Source organism: Pundamilia nyererei, unplaced genomic scaffold, assembly GCF_000239375.1.
Source record: "Pundamilia nyererei isolate P.nyererei 1_Seehausen unplaced genomic scaffold, PunNye1.0 scaffold00132, whole genome shotgun sequence".
Lineage (NCBI taxonomy): Eukaryota > Metazoa > Chordata > Actinopteri > Cichliformes > Cichlidae > Pundamilia > Pundamilia nyererei.
Genome location: NW_005187533.1, coordinates 74,613 through 97,786, shown reverse-complemented (window position 1 = coordinate 97,786; position 23,174 = coordinate 74,613). Strand labels below are relative to the sequence as shown.

The 23,174-nt window shown below is 40.5% G+C and overlaps 2 protein-coding genes across 4 annotated transcripts; both read right to left on the bottom strand.

The window, feature by feature from the left end:
* Window positions 1-1,338: 1,338 nt before the first annotated feature.
* Window positions 1,339-8,835, bottom strand: c1qtnf6a (C1q and TNF related 6a). Its single transcript, XM_005743464.1, has 3 exons — window positions 8,341-8,835; window positions 4,694-4,876; window positions 1,339-3,634 (listed from the first exon to the last, which is right to left on the bottom strand). The coding sequence occupies exons 2-3, from the start codon at window positions 4,866-4,868 to the stop codon at window positions 3,081-3,083; spliced, it is 729 nt and encodes a 242-aa protein (XP_005743521.1). The 5' UTR covers window positions 4,869-4,876; window positions 8,341-8,835; the 3' UTR covers window positions 1,339-3,080.
* Window positions 8,836-15,460: 6,625 nt separating this feature from the next.
* Window positions 15,461-22,695, bottom strand: il2rb (interleukin 2 receptor, beta). 3 transcript variants are annotated; one of them, XM_005743461.1, is made up of 10 exons: window positions 22,454-22,695; window positions 21,785-21,882; window positions 21,531-21,663; window positions 21,311-21,377; window positions 21,131-21,221; window positions 20,851-20,996; window positions 19,245-19,440; window positions 19,029-19,152; window positions 18,836-18,914; window positions 15,461-17,603 (listed from the first exon to the last, which is right to left on the bottom strand). In XM_005743461.1, exons 1-10 carry the CDS (start codon window positions 22,456-22,458, stop codon window positions 16,878-16,880), a joined length of 1,665 nt encoding a protein of 554 aa, XP_005743518.1. In that variant the 5' UTR covers window positions 22,459-22,695; the 3' UTR covers window positions 15,461-16,877. The 3 variants fall into 3 exon arrangements, with proteins under 3 accessions (XP_005743518.1, XP_005743520.1, XP_005743519.1); XM_005743463.1 differs by having other exon boundaries at window positions 19,029-19,131; XM_005743462.1 differs by having other exon boundaries at window positions 21,537-21,663.
* Window positions 22,696-23,174: the final 479 nt, after the last annotated feature.

The following is a 23,174-nucleotide window of genomic DNA, read 5'->3' as shown; positions in this document are numbered from 1 at the left end:
CTGGCCTGGGAACACCTTGGTATTCCCCCGGATAAGCTGGAGGAGGTGGCTGGGGAGAGGGAGGTCTGGGCCTCTTTGCTTAGGCTGCTGCCCCCGCGACCCGGCCCCGGATAAAGCAGATGAAGATGGATGGATGGATGGATGGATAGTAATCAGTAATTAGTTACTGATTACTTTTTTCAAGTAACTTGACCAACACTGGTCGTGAGTATACGCTGATTTATCCTGTTTTGTGACTCTAATAATGGTCATATTTACAACGTGAACCCAACTGTGACCTGAAATTAGTAACCGAGCACATAAAGTCATAATGAAAATGTTTATTCTCGTCACAGGGAAAGGAAAGTAACATTACTTATTTTTCTTTTAACAGCCTGATAAGTCTCCCCCTGCTGGCCATTAGAAAGAATGCAGGTTTAAAGCAATACGGCAATGGCTCACTTTTTAGTGTATACAGTTTAATTAATGCTTCACATTCTCAAATATTACATTATGTATCAATGTTTGGAGTGCTTTTAATATTCAGATTAGTATTTGTGTTTTGTGCTGCATTAAGCTCTGCAGTCCAGAGGGCAGCGTAGTTTCATTTTCCTTCACAGCTTTAGTGACATAACTTTGTCGGGTTGTGTGTCTGCACTTCCCTTGTAATATCTAACGAATGCTATCAGGGAATTTCCTCAAACTGACACAAATGTTTATGTGGAATCCAGGACGATTTAAAAAGTTTTTAGTGGTTAGAAGTGAAGGTTTACTCAGATGAAATGATGACATCATAAAGGTTAAACATCGCAGTTTTGCAACAAAAATACTTTTCTGGCTGTTATTTATCTGTTATTAATGCACGACTCAGGATTAGAAGGTGAGAGTTATTCATTTGCTGTCGTCTGGAGAATCAGTTTTCTCACTCGTAATTTTAAACTATGACTGCCAGAGCTTAGCTATTTGTGTTTTTAATTTATTGGTTTTGCATGCATAAAAGATTAAAGTTAGCTGAAGATGTAAATCTTAGAAGGAAAGGAGAATACTTTGTAAAATATACATTTCCCAAACCCAAATTCAGCAGGAGTTCAGTTAGCACCGTGTTTTAGCAAAACTCACTAACAGCAAATCTTCCCAGTGAATGTCATATAAAATGCTTCTGAACACCAAATACAGATAATCTTTCATGTTAAATAAACAGATTGAGCCTGCATCTTTGTAAAGTTCATGCTTTGTTTAATGCATCTAGTTTTACACATCAGGGGCAGGAGTGATGGATTCCAAACCAAGACTTATTTGATATTTGATGGTTTAAAAACATGTCTGTGATTGAGAAACACAATGAAACTGCTTTGTGGGTAAAAAATGTTATATAATGCAAACTTTTCTTTCTTTTTTCTTTTTTTGCTGTGGGGTTCATAAGAATATATTTACCTCTCTCATTTGGCAAATATGAAACTACAGCTGCCAGCTTAGCTCAGCACAGTGGAAACAGTCCCCCCACCTTTAGGTAAGGTAACAGAATCTGCCCACAGTCACCTGTAAAGCTAACTAATGTGCATGTTTCACATTTGTGAGAGCTAAGACTAAGCACCATCTCTTGCAGGCAGGTGTGGGCAGTCATTTTTTTCCCTTTATGAGCACAGCTGAAAGCAATGAATCTGTTTGATTGACGCTGGATCAGTATAAGAGTCGTTGGTGCAAGGAGGTGATGCGACTGATCGTCTTGGTTTTCCAAAGTCAGACTGACTTTGGCTTTGAGCCCCCGGCTGAAGAAAAGAAGGGCTTATGTTACACTCCTGTCAGAAGCTCAAAGCAGACCCTGCAACCGTATCCTGTGATACCTGTTGAAATGTGAATCTAATCTAAAGACAGATTTCAGGGCCTAGGCTATTGCACACCTATTGTTTGATGTATCCTGTTTTAAATGGTTTTATTTTTTCCTCCCTGAGATAAAGATATTTAATTCAAGTTTTTCTTTTTTCTTTTTTTAATAGTGATACAGAGCATTGCCCTTGTAGATACCAATCTGGTGTGGTTGTAGGGTTGCCAAACCCTTTTTTTTTTCTTTGCTTTTTTTGGTTCTAGACCGGCGATATCAAACTCATTCTATTGAGCCACATGCAGCCCGCTTTGATCTTTGGGTCAAAGCGGTCAAACGACATAATAATTGTGTAAAATGACACAAAATTTGACGATAGTTCATTGCACACACTGTCCTATAATTATTGTTATTCATTTAGAGTGGACTTAGTGGAACAATAGGAACGTTTCCTGTCATTTAATTGTTTATCTGTTAGTTAAAAACTGTTCTTATTGATAAAGACTGCCCACCCCCATTGCCAGTCTTTATCAATAAGAAAAGCTGTAAAACTTATGGAAATACAGTTAAAAGTTAAATATTTATGCACTCCTTACATTTACTAAAGCTGTCCAGTGGGCCGGAATCGAGTCTTCGCTGGGCCGAATCTGGCCCCAGAGCCTTATGTTTGACTAGACGGTGGAAGTGCTGCAGAGAGCTGGTGTGGTTTTTCTCACTGCTTCTTGCATGCAGTAGATCTAAGCGGTAGAGGCCACTTGAGACTTCTTGACAGATCTCGCTGTTTTTTCTGTGCAGTTGACGTGTGAACATGTGGTGATTGTTTTTTTTATACTTACTGCAGAAAGCACACTGCCCATTTTATTTAGTTAGGCCACTCACTGCTGTGCAGTATTTAAATTATTTAATATTTAACTCACTATTTGTTGATTTCGTTAAATGTATTGTTTTGTTTTCTTAAATCGGTGACGACTTCATATTTTCTTAATATTAATATTGAAATTTTGAATCTGAATGCGCGTGCATGGCTCTTCTTGAACCTAAAATTAGTATAAATTTATACTAGTAAAACAAATGTTTTAACTTTATACTATTAACAAAGTGTTATTGGGTTTTACAGTGTTGTGTGGATTTTTTCAGCCCACCAGTGAAATCTGGTAAAGCTAGGAGTCTTTCTTTTTATATAAACATTTTTATCTTGTTGAGTATGTGTTTATCTACAAGGACAGTTTTGTGGTAAATTGCTTTCGAGCTCGACCGGGTACAGTAATACTCGGCCGATTCATTCCTTCTCTTCACTGGGCTTGATGAGGTATCCACTGAACGTTATGTAGATATCTACATCGTCACTGTAAATGGCGTTCTCTCTCTCCCTCTTGTACAGGCGGACCCACACCTCATCGTTCAGCTCCAGCTCCAGCATCAGGCTCTGACTCTGCATGATTGAGCGGTCGCTGGGCTGAGCGTACACAATCGCCCGCTCTGTGTCGTTCTGCATTATGTGGAGGTACGTCTCCTTGAAGTTCCACGTGTGGATGTTGACGTTGAAGAAGTAGATCCCTGGGATGTGGCAGACGAACGTTCCCTTGAACATGTTGAAGTGGTCATCGAGGTTAACGAAGACCGTGTCGAACACAAGTGCCTGATAGGAGTCCAGGCTGTGAAGGGATTTTCGACGGCCAACGGAGAAAGCAGAGTACTGGACTTTGCAGGGGTCTCCTGGGAGACCAGCCTGACCCTTAGAGCCTTTTGATCCCGATGGCCCAATAGAGCCTGGAGGTCCTTCAAGTCCAGCTTTGCCTGGTGTGCCTCTCTCACCACGGTCTCCTTTGTCACCTAAAGTGAAAATAATTACACGACAGTATGAGATCATTTTTAAAAAGTCCAAAACCCAGAACAGTCGTTTGATCCTGTTTGAAACTCTACCCATAGATGGTAGAATCATGCCCTTCAGAAAAATGGTGAGGATGAATTTAGCAAATAATATGTGTGATACTGTCATGTCACCAAGGAATGCTTCCAGCACCTTGCTGAATCTGTGTCATGAAGAATTAAAGCAGCTCTGAAGGGAAAAGGGCAAACCAGTATAAACCTGGTGGTCAGTGAAGTTGAAGCAGAGCTTTTAACATGAATGCTGTTTGGGGGGAATTGAACTAAAAGTACATATAAGAAAACTGTCATCTTGCAAATGAAAGAGCTTTGCAAAGAAAGCTGGTCTAAAATTGTCTTTGAGGCTGTCGGATAATCATCCAAAACCTGCAATATGTTCTGTGAGTGGTGTGATGCTTCCTTCTGATGCCAATGACCAGCTTGCTTTATCATAACAAAGAGCATCATGTTAGCTGATGTCTGTGCTTGAAAAAATAAAAACAAACAAAAAGCAGGTAACTGGATTTATTTAAGTTTTTGAAGACTTTTCACCTCTAATCTAAAAACTATATTTGCTGATATTTTTTGTTGAATAAAGTATTGAAATAAATAGTTTTCCCTCGCCGTCCATCATCTTTATCTATAGTCTCAAACACGACCAAATACTTCAGCACAGCCATACTTTCTGTTTTTGCACATTATACAGTGTAGAAACACTGGGCCTGTTGTGTTGTCTTTGGCTCGGTTGTCCAATGACCTGCATGGCTTCATAAACATGTTGCCTTCACTCTTTTTTTGTTGCCATAAATTCCATCCCAACATAACTCTTTATAAAACAAGACCTCTCCTTAAATTTCAAATACACATGTGTTTAAAAGTGTTTTTTCCCCCAAAATTCTGGCTTTATTGTGAAAACCTGTGAGTCTGCAGATGTTCTACTACATATATTACACAGGTTCACACAGAAAAATGATTTGGTGCTTGGTGACTTGACTTGACCTCAGATGGCTGCTATAGATGTGTTACCTTTCAGAATGGTCATGTTGATGTATGTGCGGACCTCTGGGGCATAACTACTTGGCTGGGCGCCGCTGCCCTCTGCTGGCTCCAGGTGATCACAGCAGTGTCTGCAGGGGACTGGAGGAGGCACCGTGGCCACCAGGCAGGATAAGGACAGGAGCAGGAGGAGGATGCCCGACATGGCTGTAACTAAGGTGAGAGCAGAGAGTTATTATCTGCTGAAAAGGGACTCGAGAGACTTTTCTATATTATCTGGAATTTGTGTGTCATCATCCTGGTGGTGTCCTGGTGACACTCACTGTAGCAGAGTTTCATCATCCAGTTTCCCAGACGTATGTTAAGTCTGCTTGTTGGCTCAGACTCAGCAAAGACCTTCAGCGAGAAAGGTTTCTAATCCTGGATTATTCCACGTCTGGGAACTTGAGCCTGCACTTCTAGCTGTCTTTTTACTTTCTGAACGCGATAAGTCGCACAAAGCATGTAAGATAAAGTCATGAAACTTTACCAGTTTGTAGCTGAACTCAAAATGAAACCCAAGTGGTGTAATCACATAGCGAGATGGCCTATATGTGGAATGTCAGTTGTTGGACAGCTGCTTTGAAAGTGAGATAATGATGTCAGAAGCTGGAAAAAGAAAGAGGAATCTGAAGCAGTGAGCCAGCAAAAACATGCATCAACCTGGGAAGAAAAATCAGGAGATTGGAACTGTGGAAAAAAAAATCAAGTAAAGCTTTTTGTTTTTTTCAAGGCAGTCAATAAGTTTGAATATGAGTTGACCAGGCAGCCCAGCGGCCTTTTAATGGTCAGTTAAATGTGATTCTGAGAGTATACCTCAATAATAATAATGCTGTTAATAAAAACAAAACTGGGCTTTCTGGTATAGTCATGCCAAACCAGATGTTTCTCTGGCCATATTTTACCATGACTGCACAGCCAGCTAGACAGTGGCCAACAGGAGTTTGAGACTGGGCATGCTGGTTTTGCCTCATAAACACCTGCTCCTCTTACTTCCTGCGTACTTTACTCACTTCTTCTACAAACCAATCTTTGTAGCTGGTTTTTATTTCAATCTCACCATCTGTACCATCCACAGCTGCAGAATTTTGCTTGAAAAAAAACTCTATTCACAGACTGGCCTACATATAAACAGATGTAGCAGGAACTACCGCAGACACTGTTTGCGGTAGTTGCTGCTACAGTGTGTGTCACCAGAACCAACATTTTTCCTCCATGACAGACTCGCAAATGAGCAAATGAATGAGAACCAGCTGCTTAACCTAGTCATTGTGTGTTATCCACAGAGATTTAACATTGCAAAAGGAATCTGGACTGCAAGAACCATAAATTGCTTGAAAAATGACCCTGGGCTTTTTTTGTTTTCAGATAGCAAACTCTGGAGAACTGGGGGATAGGTGATGGCCGTCTGCCAGACTCTCTGTGTTCAGAACAGGGTGTACTGCTGTGTTTATAGGACAGCTCGGTCCATAACCACAGTTGCATCCTTTACACACAGGTGGCTGCTCAGCTAAAGACCACGAACGCAACCTCTGCACGCTCTTAAAAATAACTTGCTCTTGTTGTTTTGCTATAATCAAGAGAAGAAACAAAGTAAGAGCCACCATGAAACAAAGTAAGTCTGTAATGCGCCTTAGCAGATATGAAATGCCGGTATCCACCTTCACAGCGGCCGATATTTTCCGAATGTTTACTTGGCACCCTCAGGAAAGGGTTCTCGTGTAACGCTGTATCACATCGTACGGGTTTTCCTGAAATGTTACATTCACATTTATTTGCATATTTCTATGGGACATTACTCTTAATAATCATAGGGGCAAAATAGAGGCGCAACCACAGAGTACTTGAGAAATGCCATCAAAACATCAGGACACTATCAGATGCAGAGTCAAAATTGTGTATAAAATGCATGTTTTTAAGGTGAAGACTTGGATTAAGACTTCACAACAAAAACAGGATTTTTGTAAACGGAACTAATAATTTGAAAATGCTATTTAACCCCCCCAATTATTTATTTATGTTTTTGCCTTGAATTAATCCTGACAAGGACTTAGTTTTCAGGATTCAGCTGTGTCTAACTCTCTTTCCTTTTCTTTGACAGTCCATTTCAAAGGGACACTTTCCTAAATGAGAGAAGCAGGAGGTTTTCTGTGTCTGAGTCATATTTTAGCACTTATGTGTCCACCTTTGTGTTACAGGCAGCTCTGAGAGGGTTTGAATGGTTGAGTTGCAGTTGATTAAACTAAAGGTCATCTTTTTTTGTTCACCAAATCCAAAAAGTAACAGAGTCCAAGGGTAAAATGATGAAAACACAAGAAGAAAAGAAGCAAAAAAACACGGAGAACAAAACAGGAACAAAAACTGATGACACGACAAGAGCAATAAGAAGGACAGGGCTATTTATACACCGAGGACTAATTGGGAGAAGGTAAAGAGGGGAGGGGAATGAGACGCAAGTTAATGTAATCAAGACAACCAGGACAGACTGGAAGTTTCAGCCAAAACAAGATGACTCACTCTAAACATGAGACAAGCAAACACTGGAGGACAAAAGTTAGCACAGAAAGATGAGCCAGAGGGTGGGGATGGCAGAGAAACACCAAGGACACTCAAAGTACCCCTAATAAAGACCAAGAGCAGAAGCAAAAATAAAGAATAGAGAATGAAAAGCAGGAATGAAAAGTCCAAACACAAAAATCAAAGCACAACAATAACAGGATAACCTGAACTCAAATATATTTACGGAGAATTCAAAATCCAGAACAAACACGATGAGGAAAATCCTCTCAGACCACCTCTGTGAGCAGTCTAATAAAACCGATAAAAACCATCCCCATGGTGTGAGGTCAGCTGACTTCAGGAGTTCTAACAATAAAACTATGACTCCATCCTACAGTTCGTCTGTCTGAGGTGCAGAAAGCACCATATGTTTGGAGCAATTCATAGTTACATAACGCTAATCAGGGGTTGGATTTAGCGCTATGTGGGTAAATGTGCACTGTTTTGCAGATCTTTAGGAGTCTCACATAAATTCTGCTGATCTGCTGCTTCAAATTAAATAAAGTAGAAAGCAACAAAAAACAAAACAAACGCTCCTTTCCCAGGTTACAGGTTACATTATTGGTCATTTGTGCTTAAACTTGAATTTATAATAATTGATTGTGATTATAGATTGATGATTCCCCCCACCCACCCTCACCCCGACTGCCTGAATGGTGTTTTCTTCCTTTCTCACAGTGGAAATGTGCTGCTTGCTTCTATTTGGGTTCTTCTGGGATTTACCCAGATGTTTGACATGGCTCACGCTCTGACCAAGGGTATTACATAAGATTTTCTCTTTTTTTCTTTCTTGCGGAAATCTCTACTTGAACTGGAAACTTGTAAATCAAACGGGATTTTCTCCTAATATCACGATGAAAGGCATGTTTACATACTGATGCTTCTTATTTCATAGCATCCATAAGTACATGCAGTTATTATGCTGGCTGTGTAGTCCACACTGCAGCATTATACAAGTTAAAGTCAAACTGTAGTTAGTGAAGCCTCCGTGCTTTCTAGCAGACTGTCATGCATCACAATCTCACATCACCGCCACAGCGCTCCCATGCAGCCGACTGATCTCTATCTGAATGACTCACCTCGTTCACGTCTGCGCTGCCGCTTCACACCGCTCAGAAGACGGGGACGGAGGAGGGGGAAAGTCCTGAGTCAGCAGCTCCCTCCCTCCTTCTCTCTCTCTGTCTGGACCTCTTTGTGAATTAGATGTGAAAAGTTTCCTATAGAAAGGAAGTCCTTCTTTTCTCCCTGACCCCTCCTTCGTGGAGCAAGTATCAGTCCGTTTATCTGACAGTAAAAGATGCTCAGTGATCCGGATCTGAGTTTTTTTCCCCCCTGAAACATAAAACTGATGAACATGTGAAGCACCTAAAGCCTTTCATTTGCTCAGAGTTGTATCCCCAATCTGCCAGATGCTAATTAGGATCAAACAACACGCCTTGTTAAAGTTTAGCAGCACAACTTAATGATGATAATACCACCAGCAGCAGCTGGTATGTTTAGGGAAAACTCTTCATATCCTCTAGGGTGTGAGCTTCCGCTGCTGAATATCTGCAAACTTCCAGACCTCTCATCAGGCGCAGCTGCCAGAAGAAAGAGAGGGAGAGCAGAGAGAGAGCAGGAGTATAAAAAAAGAAGGAATGTCCTAAAGCTCAAGTAACCTACCGTCATATTGTGTATTATATCACATGAAAGGGCACGGAGAGAGCTGTACAACACACTTTTTATATATTCAACTTTACAATGACACCAGAAAGTTTTTCAAAATTACACACAGCATGAATAGATCTTAAAGTCTCAAGTTTTTACAGCTAGAAGCTAAAGATTTCAGCCAGTCCCGCTTTAATCATATGGGTAAAGATAATAAAATACACCATTTTAGTATGTAATGCTTAAAGGTCATAGGTCAAAAGGTCAGACATCACCACGTTGTTATAAAAACAGGCACAGTTTGTGTTTCTGTTATCTTTATAAGGACCAAGAATAATAAAAACATCATAAAATATAAGATTTATCAGGTACAAGCAGATTGGATTTATCTGCCAGAGCCAGTTCACTTTCTGTCAAGACGAATCCCAGAATGGCTGCAAAGCCCGAAGGGCGCTGACCAGAGAGTCCTCAGTGAAGGAGCGACTGGAGCTAAAGCTTAAAATAACCACTTTGCTGTTAATTGAAGTTGTTTTTTTAAATATAGGATTGATTTAACATTCAAAGTGAAACGAAACAACCCTTTCTTCTTTCGTCTTTTTTCATCATTTCATGCGCACAATGAAAACTGGCACCAAATTTAGAAAATGATTACATGTTTGAGCCTCATTCTTCAGCTTGGAAACAAGTCCATGTCTCTTCAGTTTCAGGCGACATGCTATGTTACGTCAAAGGTCTTTGTTTTTTAAAATACCTTTACAGTCAATGCAGCTCATGGTGATTTATCACCAGTGATGGGTAACGGCGTTGCTAACAGCGTTACTTTTTTCAGTAACGAGTAATCGAACTAATTACTATTCCTATCGTTACAACGCCGTTACAGTTACTAATAAAGAAAATGCGGTCCGTTACTATTTTTCAACAAACAGACGGTCGAAGCTGTGTTCAGCTTACAGCATCTTATATCAGTTGCACGGAAGTAGCTGTAAGTAATCTGGACGTTACAGCTTTAAGCAGCTGCGCGCTCCCGCGGGAGGTAATCACGATCACTTTTTGGCGCAACACCTGGAGCTAAGGGGCAAAACAATCACATGAGTGCTGCTGTTTGACTGAGGAAGAATAAAGTAGTCGTGGTAAGCCAATCACATGACCACTTAAAGATAAAGCAACAAGGTGACATACACCAGTTTATAAATTGTGTTGATAGGCCACGTAAAGCCAGAGTCATCATAAACAAAATATATGCTGCGTTTTTTCCTCAATAGTTTCGTCACGTTTACTGTCTAAGGACAGCGCAGCAAGCACTCTCTGCTTATGAGCCAAAACAAACAAACAAACAAAAACAAACAAACAAACAGGGGAAGTTAGGAGTGACGGCGAGAGAGAGAGCAGAAAGAGAGAGAGCGAGTTTTGAGATGTGAGAGATTTGTGACGTTTAGCGTGTTTGGAGCGTGTAGTTAATGTGTTGTCTTGTGTAGTTAGTGTGTATGTTGTGGATAGTTTTGTGTTGCGTGTCAGAACAATGAGGCGACTGCTGTCTCCAGGTAGAAACAGGAGTGATACACCTGCTGCTGTCAGACCTGCAGGTATCAGGCTGTGATGTTCTCCTTTATAGTGGACAGAAATAGTTTTTTTGGAGGGGCACAAATAATTTGTGTGGCATCTTATTGAATGCAGAACAGCTGATGGTTCTGTAAATAGTTTGAAATGGTTGTTTAAAAAATCGAGGTAAAAGGTAAATGGCTGCAAATAACTTTTATTGCAAAACTTGTGCAGAGGATTTTAAAATTGACAATTTATATTTGCATTTAAGGTTATGAAATATGATTCAATGAACATGTTTGTGGTTGTTACAGTAAAAAATATAACTTTCTACTCGGATTTTATGTTTTTTGTCTGATTTTAGATCAATTGTGTTAATACAGTATGTCAAAATGAAAACGTGACTGTAAATTCAGACACGTGAGGTTGTGCTGAAAAGGATGATACCAAACAAGGCAAAGTAAATAGTTTTTAAAGGTGAAATGTGGAGGGAAAATTAAAAGTAGTTAAAAATGGCCAATTATACCCTGGACCCCAGAGGGTTAAACGTTTTTTTAAAAGTAATGCAATAGTTACTTTTCAAGTAATTAATTACTTTTAGAATATTGTAACTCAGTTACTAACTCAGTTACTTTTTTGAAGAAGTAACTAGTAACTATAATTAATTACTTTTTTCAAAGTAACTTGCCCAACACTGTTTATCACTGAATTATTTGTGTTTATTTTGTTTTTACAGTTACTCCCGTGGAGTCCCTGAAGTACCTCAAGGTGATCTGTTTTATGTTGAGCACACATTAGCCAAAGACAAGGATGCAATCCAGAATTTCAAAGAAGAACGTCTTTGTCTCCCATTAACTTCCCTGCTATGTGCATTCAACCAGGCATTTAGCCACTGTATAGCCTGAATACCAATGCCTTCATAAAAACAGTGATGGTAGTAATAATAATACCTCATTATCTATTGTAGCAGATGTGGAGGAGGATGAAACATCAGCACCTTACTGCTGTTGCACTGGTTCGTATTTAGAAGTAAAGTCAGAGGAGGTTAGGGATGGTTTGTGCACATGTGGCATGAGAACAGCTGTTGAGCATTACTGCCTGTGGGGCCCGAGGGTTGAGGTAGACCGTTCTTCTGTGTTGGTTACGCCCGCAGAAAATTCCTGTGCTTTTTCCGGCCACTGTTGACTGATAAAGAGTGACATCTGAAATCAGCCGATGCATCTCATTTAGTGTCTGCAGTCTTTGAGTAATCAGACACTGACATCCCAGCACAGCTCACATTTCCTCACTTTGGTGTCTCTCTGATAGCTGCATCAAGTATTTTCCTGTAGACTTTTGCTTATAGAGAATATTTTATTTGGAAGCATCTGGTCTTAAATAAAAACTCTAATTTTTCAAGCAGCAGGAAGAGCATCTCAGAAGCAGCATGCTACTGCACACAGCTTATCCTCTAAGGAGCTGGGGTGATAAATATCTTATGCCACTGACCTTTGGCCTTGCAGGTGAACCACACACACCCGGGTCTAAGGAGCTTGGAAAGAAAAGCGTCTGGACTTCTTTGAGTTGCTTGAAGACGTTTCACCTCTCATCTGAGAAGCTTCTTCAGTTCTAAGAAGAGGGGGGAAACTCCCACTGGGTTTATATCTGGGACTCTCCACCATTTGACCTTAGAACTGAAGAAGCTTCTCAGATGAGAGGTGAAACGTCTTCAAGCAACTCAAAGAAGTCCAGACGCTTTTCTTTCCAAGCTCCTTAGACTACGATGACCTGGATGACTGAGAACCTTCACAGACACACACACACCCGGCTTTAAAATATACTTTAAAATATGAAAGATACTTTATTTGACCTTACTGCTATTTTGCTGCCTAAATGTTGGTGTTTTTGTAATGAGGACTTTGTGCATTGCAACCCTACTTTCCTCTCAGTGTCACCGTTCACCGACCACGCTTACTAGTTACTAGCAATTATTTGCAAATCTCGTAAACCCATCATTTATTGATGCAGATAGAAAATGTGTCAAACGTTTAAACTGCAACAGTTTAAAGAAAAGTACCTGTACATGTTGAGTTTGATGGCAGCAACAAGTCTCAAAAAAGTTGGGACAGTCCCGTGTTTACCACCGTGTAGCATCGCATCTTCTTTTAACAGTCTGTAAACATGTCGGAACTTGTGCAATGATTTGCACATCATTGTATTCTGATAATATTTACATTTTCCACAATGTCTCTCCCCTTTGCTCTTTTCCTCTTCGTCTCCTCTCCGCACAAAATCCAAATCTGACTGCTCGATGCTTTCATCCACAACACAGAGCAGGATTAAAAGCGTGCAGCTCACCTATGTGGAAGCACCTGCATTTGTTTTACAGCGACTGCAGTTGTGTAGGCAACCAGGAAGATGACTGCAAAACCTGTTGTTTCATTCTGACATAATTATGGGGAACTGCATTCAAATATGAAAACCAACAGAGAGTTGAAATTTCAGACCTCAAAGCATTCTTGTGGTTCAGCTCAGGAAAAACAAAGAAAGTTGGTGACAAAGCTCACTATTGCTATTTTGAACAAACTCCCTATTGATTTAGAAGAAGACGCTTAATCACTATTCAAAGTGTTTTTTCAGATTTTTTTAACGATACGGGGAAGCAATTTTTAAAAAGCAGGAATGCAATGCTGCTGTGTTTGTTTAACGGACGAGTTGTATTTGTTAAGAAAGTGTTTGGCCTCGGACGCGATCACGACTCCTGTGCATTTGCTGGTTTCTGTTGCTGCTTCGTGAGGAGAGTCAAACACATGGTCACCTCGACCTCGCACCCTCCCATTTCACTGTGGCTTAGATCCAAAACACAAAACAGCCTGTGGTTTTTCGGCAGAATCTACAGTTCTTTTTCAATCTCTCGGTTTATGTTTTTGCACACACCTCGCTCTTCTCTCTTGCTTTTAAAAAAAAAATCTTGGCCAGCTGAAAATCGAAACTTAATGAAGCGAGGTGGATTTAAACGCATAAAGACTCCTAGCTGAATGCCAAATGGATACTCCTGGCATACTCTGCACATAAAAATAAATTTAGTTTTTTAATAAAAGTGGAAAAATGAATGAATAACGACAAAGACACTTTGGAAACGATAAAACCCAACAGACTTCAAAGGAGAGGAAGGAATCGCTTTTCTTTTTCCGTCAGTTTTCTAATATCAACAAAACACTGGTTTTCTGTATGACTTTATCAGGTTCCCACATCATTGCTGAGGATATTTTTGCCCACTTTTCTTTACTATTTGTTCAGTTTATTGAGGTTTGTTTATGAACAGTTGTCTTAGGGCCCAACCACAGCGTTCAGACTCAGGTTGAAGTCTGGACCTTGACAGGCCCATTGCAGCACCTTGAGTCTGCTGTGAGAATGACTAAAGGTGTCCAAATCATCACCCCTCAGCCACCGTGCTTAACAGTTGGTGTGAGGTGTTTGTGCTGATGTGCTGTGTTTGGTTTTTCCCTAACATGGTGCTGTGTGTTATGGCCAAACATCTTGACTTTTTTCTCATTTGGCTAAAGGGCAATGTTCCAGAAGTCTTGTGGTTTGTGCAGATGCAACTTTGCAAACATTCAAAGCTGTTCTGCCATGTTTTTGTGTAAGGAGGCTTTATCCATGCAAACCCTTCCAAACAAGCCACGCTTGTTCAGTCTACTGTCACGAACTTTGACATTTAACACGGTAACTGAGGTTTGTAGAGTCTGAGATGTGGCTCGTGGGAACAGTCTGACCTTGTGGTGAATTTGCTCAGACGTCCACTCCTGGGAAGATTGTGGGATTGCATTAATGCATTTCTAAATGCTCCAAACCAGCAGATTTGTTCATACTTGCTCATGATCAATTAATCAAATGCATTTGATTAGTAGCAGCACCCGGCTGCTACTTAATCTCTTAATTTCCATGGAAGCAGTAAGGGCTCAAAGACGCTGGTGAAAACTTATTTTTTTACATTTGACTGTAGATGAGAATTGAAATGCACACTAAAAATAAACTGGGCATAAATCTCGTCAGCATGCACAAAGTCACTGGATATAAAACTACTGGGTAACCAGTATCAATTCAAGGAGCTGTCCTGTTTTACCCAAGCGTTAGTGCTGTTTTGTATTGTTCTTTGATCATTTTCCAAAAGAATGGATGTGCAACTGCATGTCTTTATGTAATGCTACTAAATCATCACATATTGTGACAGGTTGCCTTTTCTACAGTGTGTGAAATATAAATACTCATGCAAATACAATATGTATGAGTATTTGCCTCTAGTGTGTCTGTATCTTCACCATAGATTGGATGCTTTAGTTGCATAATGAATTACTGTTGGTCAGCGTAACAGGCTACCTAATAGCGAGCAACACTAAAAACATACAGACACAAATTGCTCTTTTTAAAACAACTATTTTCTGTGTATTTTAATCAGTGGGCTCAATGTAATTTATCCCTGATATACGTTTGAAGCTGCTGTGACTCTGATGCAGACAAACTGGTGAGGAGCAGAGTCTTGCACGGCAGCACTGACATGGCTAAATATTGTAAATTCTGTGTGAGGTGAGCGGATGTTGCTTGTTGTGTCAAAGTTAAATGTCAAACCACACTCTAATACACACGCTCACTCACACATACGCTACCAGGACCACCTGACAGGACATGTAAAAACTCAAAAGTACACACAGGCACACACACACACATATATATATAGAAACGTGCAAACACACAGGCTGTCTCCCACACTCTTTCTCAAGTCGGTACATGCCCACCCCTCAGCCCTCATTCCACAGAGACACAGGAAGTCAAAGGGTGACCCATTTCTACTAGAGCTTTTACTTTGTTTGGCGTCTGTACAGATGCCACTGAGCGTAATGGAAACATACTGCATGCGTAGAGACAAGGCGACATTTTACACTGACCTCAACGGCTTACACTACACAAATCTACAATGAGCAGTCCAATGAATTTAGCAGATCTGCTAAGCGTGTACTGTAAGCACAAACACAATTACTCACTCTGTAAAGTTTATTTAGATTTATTGGCAGATGTCAGCTCTGAGTGATTATAAATGTTCATCATTACAGACAGAAGAATAAAGACTATATCAGCACAATAGCAAATACACACTAAAAACAACACAGAGGCAAACCAGCTGCCTTTTTTTTTTCTTTCTCAACAACAGGTCAGTGTTAACTCGAATCAACATAATGCTTACTGCTGGTGTAGACTTGGTCCCTTCCCTTTCAATTTTATGCAGCCGAAAGGCATCAATCATGATTACCATAATAAGCACACACAATACGTCACCAAAAAAAAAGAACATTTCACTACTTCAAAAGTTCAAAATCAACCTGCAGCAACAAATCATTTTCTGTCTAACAACAAAACAAAAATAGGAGCTTTAAAGCACTCTCATACTATTTGATTATTTGGAATTCATTTAAAGTAATAAAAAGCAAACTTTAAAAGGGCATTTATGTGTTGTTGTGGCATTTATACTTTTTTTTGTTTAAGGCTTTTTTCTAAAAGTACGACATGATGATGAGATGCTAAGTATGAGGCTAAATGATGCCCCCGCAGCAGCCTACATGCTGGTTAACTCTGCAGCGTTGTACTGCTTTCAGGAGTAGGTTGCTGGTTAGCATGCTCTGTCAGAAACACTGATTTATGTGCATATTTTTCTTGCTATGATACCAGTTATAGGTTCCAAACCATCTAAACAAAAGACCAGAAGTGTGAAAGTGAAACCTACATTAACCGATTAGCATGTAAACAGGAAAGCTTCTCTACTTTTATAGCAACAGCTGATTAAATGACTATATATGTTATATAAAATTGGCCTTTTTCATAGTTTATTGGCAAAGAAATATCACTGGAGTTCCCCTTAGACCTATGTAGCTTTTTGTTTCTTTATTAATGCTCCTTAATGCCAAAACTCAGATCAGCTTGCTGAATGGGAGCTTTCCAACAAAAATACATTCACCACTAGCATTCAGTAGCTATACAGCTACATGTCTGATGGAAGGAAAGGATAGAAAGAGTATTACGCTCGCTTTCACCATGATTACACTGGGTGATTGCCGGCACACTTGCCATAAAGCTTTATAAAGTAACGCTTTGCTTCTGGAAGCAAGTCTAAGCACTCAGCAGCCATGCTGAAACACATTCAGGCACTTATTTAGGCACTTGTAATCAAAACTGCACGGCGATTTGCCGTGTATCCCGCTCGTGCTCAACATCTTTGTTGATATGTCAATTTTGCATTTTCTTTTGTGCTCTAATGTCTGCAAAATAACTCGTACACGAATAAATCATGTAGGCGATCGTGGAATTCGTTTCTTTGTCAGACTAGAAGTTACACTTTGTTTGTTGTGTAAACAGAAGAAGTTTTAATTGACTGCACAGAAACTCTAATCGCAACTTTTCAGATGGATTTGTTGCTGAATGTTGCCTGCAGCTCTTTCAGTGTCAGGTAGCCGGTTTTACCGGGCTCCACGGGCATGGAGGAAGATCTGCACATGGCGCCAGGCACGAGCCAGGCTGAAGAGCTATCATTGCTAGCAGCTGTCATGGGTGTATCCTCCTGATGGCTGTCAGAGGACATCTGTGGTTCAACAAGGAGGCTGGGAGGTGTTGGAGGAGAGAAGGCGGGGCATGTGTGTGGAGGAAAGCGTACAGGAAGGATGAGGAAAGGAATGTTGTGATCATCCAAGAGAAATTGCTCTCCTCCTTCCATGTACCTTTCTTCCTCATTGTCAGCTTCAAGTTCGATTCCGAAGCCCGAGTCTGGGCTCTGCGGCTCCCTCTTCAAACTCTCGTAGGTTGGAAAACCGCAGAGCGAAGGGCAGAAGGACGGGTGAAAATCATCGTGGTAGGTAAAGTAGGCCGGGGTGGGGTCAATGCACGCGAAGCCACCGGAGGAGCTGGAGGTGAAATAGCTCCGGTTGGAGAAGATGGACGAAGAGGCGGAATTGTTGACGATGCCGCTGGTGTCTGAGTTCTGGAAGTGAAGCAGGGCGCTGCTGGAGCTGGAGGAGGGAGAGGTGGATGGGACTACATCAAAGTCCTCACACACCTCCACGGGGGAGATTTGGTCGATGGGCTGTGCTGTGAAGAACGACTCTGAAACTGAGAGCGGATTCAGCCATTTCTGTGGGGGGGAAAACACTCAGACTGTAATATTCACCCAAAGAATCACACAACAGTATCAGAATGTGTGTATGTGCGTCACACTCCGCATGAACTGAAAGGTGAATTAGCACTTTGCATAGTAAGGACAGGTTTCACGAGTGAGCTTAAGTGCATTTTTAGAATATTTTGCTTGAACAAGGGTCAAAATCACGGAGCAGGAGGGATTAGGAAAACTTATCTTTTGCTCCCACTGTTGCAGCCATTAACATCTGTTCTAATTCCCCCCTCAAATTGTTTGAATTTCACATTTTCATTGCAGAAATTAGGCTTCAAACCAATTGCAATCCAAGATTCTTGGTACCTGCACTCACTGTTTAAGCATATGTGTAGGACAGACAGACAGTTACAGCACCATGGGGAAAAACTGCTCTAATAATAAAAATGCTGTTCTCGTTTTGTTCAGTTTGAGAACAACTGTTAAAAATGTCTCATTCTTAATGATCCGTATGCATCAATGATTATTTTATGAAATATGGTGCTTTTTGGATGCTCAGACTCACATTTATTTAAATGCTATATGTATTTACTTTGCTCAGTAGAAGTTTGTGTGAGATTTTGAATGCAGAATTGAAGTTGTGCGTATGTTTCTGTGATGGTATTACTCGTTTTTTCCCATAAAAGGATGTCAGCAGTTCTCTTTTGGGATACCAGCCTTACAGTTTGTATGATGTAGCCCAGAGTGAACATGCGCAGTGACAGTTTAACTGGTTGAATCTTGGCGAATGTGCCAGAAAGCAGAAAACTAGAACTTTACAAACTATTTCAGGTGTGGCGGGAATCCAAACCCATCGCCACAGACAACTGACGGGAGTGCGGTTCAGGTCTTTCTCCCTTTGTTGTGGGCTGTGGGAATCAGCACCTTTGATGAAGAGCTAACTTTATGACATTTTATCATTTTAATCAAACTTCATTGTCTTCATTTAATAAACATTACTGAGAAGGAGAAGCAGGTCATAAACTAACACCGTGGCCTTTGCATTATATACTTATATGTTGTTTTGATCCACGTCTAAAGTGAACAAATTTAGCCAGCGAACAGCACCTCACACTTAAACAGTTAAAGGTCCCATGAATACCACATAATATACTACTTGCTGTGTGTTGACACCTCTGCAGTGAAGCGGTCTGTGTTGCCTGCGGCTGGATATTTTGATAAATGGATTGTTAGTCGAGAACATTTATTATTTTTACCTTTAGGTTTCCTTCGTGGACAGAGTGCAGCGACTGGAAATACTTTGAAGGGTTCGGTACTGCCTTCCCTTCGAGCAGCCTGAAACAACATGGGGTCGAGCGCGTATATCAGATATACAGAGTGTGTAGATATACACGCATACATGCAAACATATGTGCACTCCGATAACAGCCAAAGTCACAGCTTACTCACCCCCTGGTGTTGCATCTTTTGTAAACGACCAGCACAACAATAATAATGAAACACACGGTGCCGAACAGTCCCATCTTCACCAGTGAAGACAGACTAAATCCCTCTGAAACAGAGAGCAGACAGACTGAACATGCACAAATATACATATTCAGTTGACCTTTCCCAATGAAAAAGTTGAACTGTGATGCTTTTAAGACTGACAGGAGATAAGCTCACCATTTACACTGTTTGTGTTGTTACCAAGGTTGTCCGATGAATTCACTTTCCAGGATGACGCTGGACTCCAGTGGCTCCAGTGGCCGTTATATCCAGATCTTTCAGTTTTAACTCTCACTCTGACGTCCCCGTGCCCTTTTAGTTCAGACAGAGCTAATCTCAGCTCTTTGTCTGGTGTTTTGAAATCTCTGGCCTCCTGAAAAATAGAAAATTCAAGACAGGGTCAAAATAAAGGTGTGTCTCCAAAGAATTTTGGTTTAACTGAAAGTAGAATCAGTTATGAGGTATTTGTATAATTCTAACCAGCTTGAAAATCTGTATTTGGTACGACCACCTTTATTCTTCACAGTCTGATCTCTCTTAGGCAGCTTTCATGTCATTTCTTTAAGTAGTCTTCAGAAATGCTTCTCCAGGCTTCTTAAAGGACAATCAAAGCTCTTCTTTGGATGTTTGCTGCCTTTTATTCTGTTCTCTGTCAGGATGAGGTCCGAGCTCAGGGGAGGCCAATCCATGACTGATGCTCCATTGTGTGTGTTTTTTCTATCAGGTATGCTTTTACTGCATTGGCAGTGTGTTTGGGATCGTTGTCATGCTGACAAATCAATCAGACACTTTCCAGGTGGTGTTTGATGGTGAATCAAACCCTGATGGTGGTTTTCTTTGTTGATAATTCAGTTTGACAAGATCTCCAACACCATGGGCTGAAAAGCAGCCCTAATCCACGACAGAGCCTCCGCTGTGTTTTAGAGATCACCTCCTCCATACATCCTTTTTGAATCTAAAAATTTCAAATTTTCTCCCTTTTTCCTTTTGTTAAGAATGTCTTCATCTACTGCAGATAGTATTTAGGCCTGCCAACTTCCTCTTTTGTCCTTTGCTTTTACACGTTTATCAGTTTTTTAAGCTTATGGCTTTTTGGAGTCTTTGGTTTTATTCTTGTCCCACCGTATTATCTGATGTGTTTTTGTAACAGGGTTCTGGCAACAACGTGCCTAAAATACACCATTTAAAACATTTTTTTGTGCCAAATTCATCTGAACATGATCAAATACAAGGACTGGACTAAAATGAATGAAGAAGCAGAAGATGTCCAAAGCAAAAGCCTGAAAAATCTTGAGAAAGCCTGGGAAACTTTGCTCAAGTCCTCTTTAAGACCCAACCCATCAAAAAATAGCCAGAAAATTCTGATTCTTTTGGAACTGAGATGTTTAATAATCCTTATAACAAAATCTACAAAACATGTTTTGCTGTATCATGTTGTTTATGATATATTTTTATAATTTATTTATTATATATTTTTTCTATTTCATTTCATACATTGGGCATTTTCAGCAACATTTAGTTAAGAACAATGTTAATTTTAGACAAAAAAAGAAGAGTTTTGTCCATAACGTTTTGAAATCATGGCAAGTATTGCTAATGTTGATGAGATGAGGTCTCAGAAATTGATGAACATGTGGCAAATATGATACAAATGGCATTATATGGTTAAATATGGAAAAAAAAGTCTATCATTGGATGCCATGAGGTACTTTTGCACATGCTTTATTGATTTACTCAGTAATTTGTGTAAAAGCTCTGTTGCTGCATGTATGTAGATGCTCACCGTCCAATCTTGGTCACTGGTTTTGGTCTGGATATGGAAGTAAAGGGGTGACAAGTACGATAAGATTTTTTCGCCTGGGCTCCACGTTATGTAGAGGTCTGTGCCGTTGATGCTGACATTGGGAGCACTTGGAGGATTCATTATAACTGCATACACAGACGCACAAACAAGGCAGATTATTAAATGTTGGTAATTGTTGCAGTTATTAATCCATCGTTGTAACTTATTCCAACTGTGCGGTGTATCAACAACAATTTGAATAGAAGTCAGAGCTACTCACTGCAATCTGCTGGGCGATAGTTTATTAGGGCCTCCACTAACACTCCATTACAATTCACACTAAAGTTCAGTCTTTTCAAATGATTTAAAGTCTGGAAGAAAGCAATAAACCATTAAACAATGAGGATAGAACTTGTGTGAGTAATCCAGTTTGCCATGTTTGCATGTGTCCGATACTTACTTGGTTTTCAAAGACAATACTGCAGCCAAACAGAGAGTTCTCATGTTGTTCAAGCTTGCATTTTTGGCTAGATGAGAAAAGGACACAAAAAGGGCAAAATCTTCACTTAGCACTGATGTTTTTTAGCCAAACTGTGACCCATGATGTTCCTTTTTGTAAAATTAAAACCTTTGTCCCCCAACTAATACACACAGTTTTCAGTATGTCAGAAATATCTTACATATACAGGGCAGGACTGCTATGTGTCCAGATTATCATCACACCCGAAAGCCAACAGTCTGCACCGGGACCCACGGCAGAGCTGTTCAGCGTGCAGCTGACATTGTTGTGAAAGTCATTTGCACAGGAAAGTCCTTGAGTAACAGAGACACAACAGAACACAGGAGTTGGGATAGTGTTGCTTTATCAGTATCACGAGACTTTACATTCAGATTAGACTGAACTCTGTGTGCACTCAAATATATACACTCATACCATGTGAGAGTCTGTGGGAGTGGGCCGCATGCACTGAAATGATAACTATCAGGAGGTGTGAGCACAGCAGCACCTCCATCGTCGCGAATGTGGTATGACTGTAGGCAGAGAAGAGCGGTCATGCACTGAGCGTTAGAAGGGCGAGAGGAATAAAAAGTTGTAAATACACCAGCTTAGACCTGGAAGTCAGCTAAATACAATCACCACAAAGCTTCTAGGAAGGGCAACATTCACAGCTTGAAAAGCTGTGGCAATATATCAACTGTGTTTTACAGTAAGGACCTCCTCTAAGCCATACTGTTAATGCAAGCAACACCTTATTTAGTTTACAGTAGCTGACTTCATACTTTGCAGTGTGTGTGGCTTTATGCTAATGAAACAAATGAAAGAAGATGAACAAACCAGTCTAAAAAAAACCTCGGGGAACATTATGTGACCTGAAAGAGATGAATCTTCCCATCACGCTATTTTGACTCCAAAAACCCTCTAAAACTATCCAGTACAGTAAAAAATCATCAACTCCAAGCTGAAAGACACACTTGTGTTTGTGTGTATGTACTTTAAAATTATTACATCAGCAAATGATTGTTTTTATTAATTAACATAGTAACTTCCCCCCTTCCCCTTAAACAGGACTAATAAAAAATGTTTGAAGAAGTAATAAATTACCTCATGAGTCTTGGTAGCAGGTGGTCAGGAAACACATTGTTGCTTCCTCTTTTGGACTGACGAGAAGATTTCCTTCTGTTCCTTTCTATTTGAACATCGCCGTCTTTTCTGGTGCTGTCGTTCTGTCACTCACAGTCATCCCCCTGCCTCCTCCTCCTCCTCACCCCTCCCTCTTCTCTTAAGTGCCCAGTGATATTTTCCACTTGAAACCACAGCTTACAGGGGCTTACAGGAAGCTTCGTGCAGCGGTGAGTGATAATGAGAGACGATGGGCCGGGGTGGAGAGTGAGATGATGATGGTGGTGGTGGGGGCGGTGGGGGCTTGGCTTGTTGTACAACACCTCCTTCTGCTCACCACCAGCTGCAACTGCTACCTGAGGCCCCGTTGCCTTGTTTAAGGTAATAATAATTGTACCGAAAACAAGAAATCCAACCACATCCTGTTTCAATCACAATTGTAAAGTGGGTTGTATAAAGAGAAACTCGCGAATTGCTCTATGAAGTGGTTTATGTCAATGAAACTCATCTTAAAAAGGACATTCAAAGGATTATATAGGCTAAAGCTACCCGATTTAGAATCGTGGGGTTATTTAAAAATGCAAACGCGAGAAGCTGTGCATGAAAACCGCTGCTGTTACAGCCGCAACCGCTGCAGACACATACTGAAGTTCTTCCAAAGAGACAGAGAGTAAAGGAGGTTGAAAGTTAAAGCAGCAGACAG

Excerpts from the sequence above, each read along its gene's own strand:
- c1qtnf6a (XM_005743464.1), bottom strand. The coding sequence starts at position 4,868 with ATGTCGGGCATCCTCCTCCTGCTCCTGTCCTTATCCTGCCTGGTGGCC. Across the intron at positions 3,635-4,693 it reads CAACATGACCATTCTGAAAG|GTGACAAAGGAGACCGTGGT; the intron begins GTAACACATCTA and ends TTTTCACTTTAG.
- il2rb (XM_005743461.1), bottom strand. Across the intron at positions 21,664-21,784 it reads CTCCCACAGACTCTCACATG|GACTTTCCTGTGCAAATGAC; the intron begins GTATGAGTGTAT and ends CTGTTACTCAAG. Across the intron at positions 17,604-18,835 it reads TCCACGAAGGAAACCTAAAG|AAATGGCTGAATCCGCTCTC; the intron begins GTAAAAATAATA and ends TCCCCCCCACAG.